At 45.1% G+C, this 8,796-nt stretch overlaps 1 protein-coding gene across 1 annotated transcript; it reads left to right on the plus strand.

Moving 5' to 3' along the window:
• Positions 1 to 3,826: 3,826 nt before the first annotated feature.
• On the plus strand, positions 3,827 to 8,062 carry LOC116199095 (cellulose synthase-like protein D1). Its single transcript, XM_031529391.1, has 5 exons — positions 3,827 to 5,140; positions 5,271 to 5,654; positions 5,765 to 6,140; positions 6,336 to 6,732; positions 6,920 to 8,062. The coding sequence occupies exons 1-5, from the start codon at positions 4,067 to 4,069 to the stop codon at positions 7,875 to 7,877; spliced, it is 3,189 nt and encodes a 1,062-aa protein (XP_031385251.1). The 5' UTR covers positions 3,827 to 4,066; the 3' UTR covers positions 7,878 to 8,062.
• The last annotated feature ends 734 nt before the right edge of the window (positions 8,063 to 8,796 follow it).

Consider the following 8,796-nt stretch of genomic DNA (forward strand, 5'->3'; position numbering starts at 1 on the left):
GAGGAGGGGTCTTATAACGAGCAGTATGAACAACATAATCCTTAAGATGCTTGGGAAGGCGGGAAACTCGTTCAGATCGCCGCAAATTCACTTCTTGACCAACCTCTGAATTCCCAGAAATTTCCCTTTCGAATGGTTCTCCTTCCCCTTTGTATTTCGAGAAACTCCCCCTTGTTCCCATAATAGTCTCCCTTGTTTCGGCAGTCCGGACCGGGCTTTTTTCTGTTGGACCTGGTGTGGATATGCTGCTTCCTTCGTACAAACGCTGGCCTACATCTCCCTCAGTTCGGCCCAGATCAGAAGAGGCCGAATTATTCCTTCTTTCCTCCAGATCCTGGCCCGCGCGTTTCTCTACTCGGCCCAGATTAAAGAAATATTCATGGACTATTCCGCTGGGCTTCTGTCCTTTCTTAGCAATAGGCCCATCTGTACTGCTGAGCCTGTCTCCCTTCTCATCATTAGGCTGCTGTCGTCTGGGCTGTGGTGTTAGCTCATCAAACCGACCCGTCTGCTTTGTGTCGGGCTGAAGACACACATTTCCTCTTCTCGGACCAGCTGAGACATCTTCCAGGAAAAGTGGGCCGCAGTCATCGTGCTTCTCCGAATTTCCATTTTCCGCGGCAAATGGAAAAATTGTTTCACAGAACCGTACGTCCCTTGACACGAACATTTGTCGATTCTGCAAATCATAAAGTCTCCATCCCTTCTTGCCATGATGATATCCAATAAAAATACACTTACGGGACCTCGACTCAAACTTATCTTTGGTCCGTATATGAGCATAACATAATGACCCTAAAACTCTTAAATTCGAGTAATTAGGTGGTTTACCAAAGAGTACCTCATGTGGGCTTTTGTTATCAAGTAAGACCGTCGGAGTGATGTTTATCAAATGAACCGCCGTCGAAACACACTCGCCCCAGAACTTTACCGGTAATGAGGCCTGAAACATGAGTGTTCTAGCAACGTTCAGGATGTGTCGATGCTTCCTTTCAACTCGACCATTCTGCTGCAGTGTATCCGTGCAAGATGTCTGATGCACGATGCCATGTGCAGAGAAAAAATCCCGTAGATCTCTCGACAAAAACTCCATCCCATTGTCACTCCTCAGAATTTTGATTGTGCAGCCAAATTGATTCTCAATTAAATTATAAAAATCAATTATAAATCGTCGAGCTTCCGATTTCTCTCGCAGTAAATAAACCCACACTCCTCGACTAAAATCATCAACAATAGTCAGGAAGTAATTGGCTCCACAACTTGCCTTTATTCTGTATGGTCCCCATAAATCACAATGTATCAATTGAAACGGGTACTCTGCTTTATTCATACTCAACTGAAATTGTGAACGCGTCTGTTTTACTCTAAGGCACACATCACACTCCTTATTACTTCTTTTCCCAAAATTTAAACTGATACCATTCGACTCTATCAAGCGAGATGGATGGCCGAGTCTCTGATGCCATAAGTCTGCGGATTCTTCTACAGCTGCTTGGCATTGTTGTGGTGAGATAGCCACTCGCTTCAGATAATAAACCCCTCCTCGAAGTTCACCCATTCCAAGCGTCCTCCTCGAGGTGCGGTCCTGAATAACACACAAATTGGAGTGAAATATCACGTAACAATTCATCTCCTTTGATAATTGTGCAATTGAAATTAAATTGCAATTGAAAGTAGGCACATAGAGCACGTTGGTAATCTCCATCAAATCTGCAATTATCACATCTCCCATTCGGGTAGCTTGTACCATGCCTCCATTGGGGATATATACCGGTGCACCGCCCTTGATTGGAATGGATCTTGAAAAATATTCAAGACAACCGGTCATGTGCCTCGAAGCTCCCGTGTCCAAAATCCATTCATTCTGCAAGACCACATAATTAAAATTATTACCAACTAGCCGGTTCGGGTCGATGGCGTCCTGAGACAACATGGACATCAGGCGTTGGAATTGATCATCGGGTAGGGCCTCCAAGCGGTCGGCTCGCGAAGTGGTCTGATGTGCTGTCTGGACAGCATTCGCACGGTTTGGGCCTCGCTGGACTTGGGCCTTTCCTCTCGGCCCGCTGCTCTGTTTGCTCTGCCCAACTCCAGGCCCTTTACCTGTATTTAATTTGGACTTAAAATGCCAATCTGGGTACCCAATAAGGGCCCAACAGGTGCTTTTGACGTGGCCCAACTTGCCACAGTAACTGCACACCCTTTCTTCCCCGAATTTCTGCAGATTCTTAATCCCAGCTCGTCCGCCCTCTGCTTCATCTCTGGCGAAGAAAGCGACCGTTTCGGGAACAACTTCTCGCGACCTCGTCACTATCTTCTGCCGCTCCTCGTTAGCCACCATCTTATACACTTTATTGAGATTCGGCAACGGCTCGATGCTAAGAATTGTGGATCGGATTGTGTTGAAATCCGAAGTCAGTCCCATAAGGAACTGATAGCATTTGTCCGTCTCTCTCTGTGCCGCGATCGTCACTCTTGCCCCACAACTACATCCCGGATGTTCCAAGTAAAATTCGAGTTCATCCCACAGCAATTTCAATTTGCCGTAGTAATCTCGAACACTCGATCCTTCCTGCTTGAGTAGACAGATATCTGTCTTGATTTGGAAAACCCTAGATTGGTTTCCTTCGGAGAATCTCTCCTTCAAATCTTCCCACAGGTTCCTGGCGTCCACAGCGTAGGCAACCGTGGCTTGAAGACTCCCTTCCATGGTGTTAAAAATCCACGCCAATACCGTAGAATTGCACCTTTCCCACCTTTCTCTGAGTGGGTCATCATCTCCCGGTTTCTCGAGAGTTCCGTCGATGAAAGCAAGCTTATTCTTTGCCCGAAGTGCGATCAGCATGGCGCGTGACCACGTCAGGTAATTATCGCCGTTGAGAGCACATCCAATTACTTGTGCTCCTGTGCTGTCCGACGAAGCAAGTCGGTAAACTGGCGGGACTTCCATGCTCTGTCCTGAGCAGTCCCCTGCCTTTCTGTCCCTGAATGCGTTGATGTCCAACCTTGGACTCTTCTCAGTGTCACTGACGTCAGACATCCTGCAAACAATAGGGTTTCAATCGGTCCAGGAGCGATTGCTCTGATACCATGTGAAGTTTGAATCAATCCAACTTGTCTCCATTGATGTAAATCGACTCTGTAAATAGGTCGTAGCCTTTACATGTAAAGGAAATTAATTAATCCTAAATATATGACTACCATATATATTACAATGTTCCTATTATACACCGATACAATTGGAACTATCCTTAATATATATATATAACTTTTATTTAAAGAATGAGCGAGTGGTCAAAACAGAGAGAGATATAATGGATGTTTGGCTTTAGCGGACCTTGAAGATGGATGGCAATGGCTTCGATGACAAATGCTCCCTATCCACCTTCATCGAGCAGGACAGCAGTGACAGATGGAGAAGAAATAAAGAAGCAGAAACAGAAAGACACAAAATATGTGACCGATTTCCGTGTACAGAAGACAGATGAAAGAAAAAATAATTTAATATAACCTAAAATCTAAATTCATTTTTTACATTTATTAAAATTCATGCGAAGAGTCATTTCATCTGGAAGTTATGGCAATGCCTAAAAAGGCCTACATGGCAAGCTCTCATAGATCAAACGGAGGCTTCTCATCCTGAGGAACTTAACTTAAATACCTATAATAGATAGATGTACATAGATAGGTATATATTACGTTGGAGTTTGTGGGGAATGGGGACTGAAAGAGAGAGAGAGGTCAAGCTAGAAATTAGGCAACAACTATGGTGGTGGTAATCCTAAGCCATGGAAGTGAAATTCCCACCATTGAACACATCAACCCAAAATCTCTGCTTTTCCTCCCTTCTTTCCACCAGCCATTGGACTCTGCAAATTTTGTTTTTCCCAGACCAACCAAAATTGCCAAGAAGAAGAAGAAGAAGAAGAAGAAAGATCTATTTTTCGTGAATAATCAATTCCCATGGAAAAACAAAGGTTAATTTTTATTCATAAGGAGTCGAAACAGTGCGCTGATTAATGAGTTTTATGAGGGAGGAGGAAGAGATTAACAATCTTGGCTCGGCATGGTGAACCCGACAAGTCCCACGAAGAAGCCAGCAATGACCCAATCATCATCCGGCGGGTCCTCCGGTCGCCCGCCTCCTGCCGTAAAGTTCTCAAGGAGGACGTCAAGCGGGCGTGTTGTGAGTCTATCCCGTGATGACGACCTCGATGTGTCGGGGGAGTTTGCAGGCCCCAACGACTACATCAACTACACTGTGCTCATGCCACCTACACCAGACAACCAACCCATGGATGAGTCGTCTTCCTCGGCAGCAGACCCTGGGACGTCATCGGATGTGAAAAGGGAAGGGCAGGGAAGGTCCTATGGGTCGTCGAGCAGGTTCGGAACAGAAACTCAGGGACCAGGTAGACGGGGAAGGGAAGAAGATCGAGGTGGGGATGGCGGAGGGAAGATGGACCGTGGGATGTCGTTGATGAGGTCAGAAAATAAATCTATGTTGCTGCGGAGCCAGACGGGGGATTTCGACCACAACCGTTGGCTCTTTGAAACAAAGGGCAGATACGGGATTGGGAACGCATTCTGGTCGGAGGAGAAGGAGGATGATTACGATGGGGGAATGACCATGGCTGACTTTATGGACAAGCCATGGAAGCCTCTCACCCGGAAAGTCAAGGTTCCGGCGGCCATTCTTAGCCCTTACAGGCTGCTCATAGTGTTACGGTTGATAGCACTTTTTTTCTTCCTTGGATGGAGAGTGACAAATCCGAATGAGGATGCGATGTGGCTTTGGGGAATGTCCGTCGTGTGTGAAATTTGGTTCGCAATCTCGTGGTTACTGGACGTCCTCCCAAAGTTTAACCCCATCAATAGAGCCGCCGACCTCGTTGCCCTCAAGGACAAGTTCGAGCAACCTTCCCCGTCCAATGCTCATGGGCGTTCAGACCTCCCCGGGGTTGACGTCTTTGTCTCTACCGCTGACCCTGAGAAGGAGCCACCCCTTGTGACCGCCAACACCATCCTCTCCATCATGGCCACTGACTATCCTGTCGAGAAGCTCTCATGCTATATTTCTGATGATGGGGGCGCCATTCTCACCTTCGAGGCCATGGCTGAGGCTGTCAACTTTGCTCAGGTGATTATATCGATCGTGCACCAGCCTCCTCATGCACTCATGGAAGAAACTTGTAATTATAGAGTGAGTTCCGAAGACGTCGAGATAGTTCTGACTAGATATCTATTTCCTATTATTCTTTTTGGAACAGGTTTGGGTACCCTTTTGCCGGAAACACAACATTGAGCCTCGCAACCCCGAGAGCTATTTCAGCTTAAAGGCAGACCCGACGAAGAACAAGAAGCGGCTTGACTTTGTGAAGGATCGGCGGTGGATCAAGAGAGAGTATGATGAGTTTAAAGTTCGGATCAATGGCCTCCCCGAGGCTATAAGGAGGCGGAGTGACTCTTACAACTCGAGGGAGGAGAGAAAGGAAAAGCAGCTTGCGAGGGAAAAGAATGGCGGGGTGCTCTCGGAGGAGGAGCCCATCAAGGTCACCAAAGCAACATGGATGGCTGATGGGACGCACTGGCCGGGAACTTGGCTTAATCCAGCGGCTGATCATACCAAAGGAGATCATGCTGGAATATTACAGGTAATGATTCTCCAAGGAATTACAGGCGACGGTATTCCTACAAGCTTGATGGCGATGATTTTATCGAGAGCTATGAATCTAATATGTATAATTTTCTCTTGAATGCTCAGGTAATGAGCAAAGTACCGGAGAGTGAACCAGTAATGGGGCATGCGGATGAGAAAAGATTGGACTTTACAGGGATTGACATTCGCCTCCCTATGTTCGCATATGTTTCGAGAGAAAAACGACCTGGGTATGACCACAACAAGAAGGCTGGTGCCATGAATGCTATGGTCAGGGCTTCAGCGATATTGTCCAACGGACCGTTCATACTTAATTTGGACTGTGACCATTACATCTATAACTCCCAAGCGATAAGGGAGGGCATGTGTTTCATGATGGACCGTGGTGGTGATCGAATTTGCTACATTCAGTTTCCACAGAGGTTCGAAGGGATCGACCCGTCAGATCGATATGCCAATCACAACACCGTTTTCTTTGATGGTAATGTTGTTTGTTTTTTAGGCTTTTATCGTGCATTTCATTAATTCTTTTCAACTCTTGCTGCTTCAGCAGCATTGCTAAGAAATAGTCCCTGCTCTCGAAATGGATTATATCATTATATTTGTTGAAGAAGGACATTCGTTCGTACTAATGACATGGATTTTATGCTGATTATGTGATCTTTCTTGCAAACAGGAAACATGAGAGCGCTTGACGGTCTGCAAGGGCCGGTCTATGTGGGAACAGGCTGCATGTTTCGGAGGTATGCACTTTACGGGTTCCTTCCACCTAGAGCAAACGACTACAAGGGAATGTTTGGGCTGAAGAAGACTCCATCTAAAGCTGTTCATGTCCTTGAGGACGAGGACTCCGATCAACAACCCCTAACAGATCATCCTGACCTGAATATGCCAAGGAAGTTTGGGAACTCAACCATGTTCACAGATTCTATCCCTATCGCAGAGTTTCAGGGTCGGCCACTCGCTGACCATATCTCCGTGAAGAATGGGCGGCCACCTGGTGCTCTACTGGTACCTCGTTCCCCCCTTGATGCCCCTACCGTTGCCGAGGCAGTTGCTGTTATATCCTGCTGGTAATGAGTCATTTATTCATGAAAATTCTGTACTTGTTCAGGATTTGCTCTTCCCTTGACATGACTGCATTGTTTAGACACCTTTAATCGTAAAATAAGGGACGGGCATAAATAAGAACAGAGAACAAACCTAAGCCAGCGCAAATACCACGACGGTTTCTATTTCTCAACATATATATTGCTGTAGGTACGAAGACAATACTGAATGGGGAGATAGAATTGGGTGGATCTACGGGTCAGTCACAGAGGACGTGGTCACAGGTTACAGGATGCACAACCGTGGATGGCGATCTGTGTATTGCATCACGAAGCGCGATGCTTTTCGTGGCTCTGCACCCATCAACCTCACTGACCGACTACACCAAGTCCTTAGGTGGGCCACGGGGTCGGTCGAGATCTTCTTCTCAAAAAACAATGCTCTGTTTGGAACCAGGCGCCTCAAGTTCCTTCAGCGTGTTGCTTACCTCAACGTCGGGATCTACCCCTTCACCTCAATCTTTCTTGTAGTGTATTGCTTCCTCCCAGCCCTGTCCCTCTTCTCGGGGCAATTCATTGTGCAGGGGCTGGATGTGGCATTCCTTCTGTACCTTCTCATCATAACAATCACACTCACACTCATATCGCTCTTAGAGGTTAAATGGTCGGGGATCGGGCTCGAGGAGTGGTGGCGGAATGAGCAGTTCTGGGTCATTGGGGGGACAAGCGCCCATCTCGTGGCTGTGATCCAGGGTCTCCTAAAAGTCATAGCCGGCATTGAGATCTCCTTCAAGCTGACCTCCAAGTCTGCCGGCGAGGACGTGGACGACATCTATGCAGATCTCTACGTCGTGAAGTGGACAAGCCTGTTCATCATGCCTCTGACCATCATAATAATTAACGTTGTTGCAGTGGTTATCGGGTTCTCCAGGACGATATACAGTGTGATCCCTCAGTGGAGTAAGCTCTTTGGAGGTCTCTTCTTCAGTTTCTGGGTTTTAGTTCACATGTATCCCTTCATCAAAGGGTTACTTGGGAGGCGGGGAAGAGTGCCCACAATTGTGTACGTCTGGTCAGGCCTGATCTCGATTACAGTATCTCTGCTCTGGATTTCAATCAATCCTCCGGATGCCTCAACTAGTGCCTCTGGTGGAAATGTCAGCATATAGTTCCCTGTGCCTGCAAACGCGGCCAGTGCCTGTAAAAAATACAAAAGCAAAAGAAGATTTTACTCTTTTAGCGCGCCAGTTATCAGAGCGGGACATCATACAAATGTACCATAGAGTTTGACTTATTGTATTAAAGTTGTGTAGATTTTGAATTCAACCGAGAAAAGAATATTGTTCCACATTAATGTCAAGAGTGGTAAAGAGGGACAAAATTTGTTTCTTGCAGTCTAAGTTATTTTGACAACTTCACCTTTCCCGCTCTCTCTTACAAATTTCATTGGCCAAGATGAAGTTTTTCTGAGAAGTTCCGAGGAGAAATTTTTAAATCCGTCGCCTGCTGATTTCACTAGTCCAAGTTGCATGGAATTGACATTATTGCAAATCTGACGTTTATTTCTGTAGACATCCGTTGAATTCTTTCACATAATCTTACGGTGAAGGAAAGAACGGCGACCGAGTCTGAGGATGGGAAAATCAAAATGATGAACCGACTTAGGTGTGTTTGGTTTTACAGTTAAGTAGAGTTGAGTTTTCATTTTAATTGGGTTGTAATGATTGTATTATTGAATTATGAAAAAAAAATGTGAAAAAAGTAATGATTGTGTTATTAAATTTTGAAAAAAGTAATGGATAACAAGAGAATTTAGTATTAAAAATTAAATTGAATGGTTAAAAAATTTGAAGAAAAATGAAAAAGTAATAATTGTGTTATTAATTTTTGTTGTGTAGTGAGTAGAGTTAAAGTTAAAGTTAAAATTTTACAATGTGTTTGGTTTTAGAGTTAAATAGAGTTAAATTTTGATTTGAATTGGATTGTAATGATTGTATTGTTGAATTATGATAAAAAAGTGTGAAAAAGTAATGATTAGTTGAGAGAATTTAATATTAAAAATTGAATTGAATGGTTAAAAATATTGAA

Source organism: Punica granatum, chromosome 3 (assembly GCF_007655135.1).
Source record: "Punica granatum isolate Tunisia-2019 chromosome 3, ASM765513v2, whole genome shotgun sequence".
Taxonomy (NCBI): domain Eukaryota; kingdom Viridiplantae; phylum Streptophyta; class Magnoliopsida; order Myrtales; family Lythraceae; genus Punica; species Punica granatum.

Excerpts from the sequence above, each read along its gene's own strand:
- LOC116199095 (XM_031529391.1), top strand. The coding sequence starts at position 4,067 with ATGGTGAACCCGACAAGTCCCACGAAGAAGCCAGCAATGACCCAATCA. Across the intron at positions 5,141-5,270 it reads AGGCTGTCAACTTTGCTCAG|GTTTGGGTACCCTTTTGCCG; the intron begins GTGATTATATCG and ends TTTTTGGAACAG. Across the intron at positions 5,655-5,764 it reads ATCATGCTGGAATATTACAG|GTAATGAGCAAAGTACCGGA; the intron begins GTAATGATTCTC and ends TTGAATGCTCAG.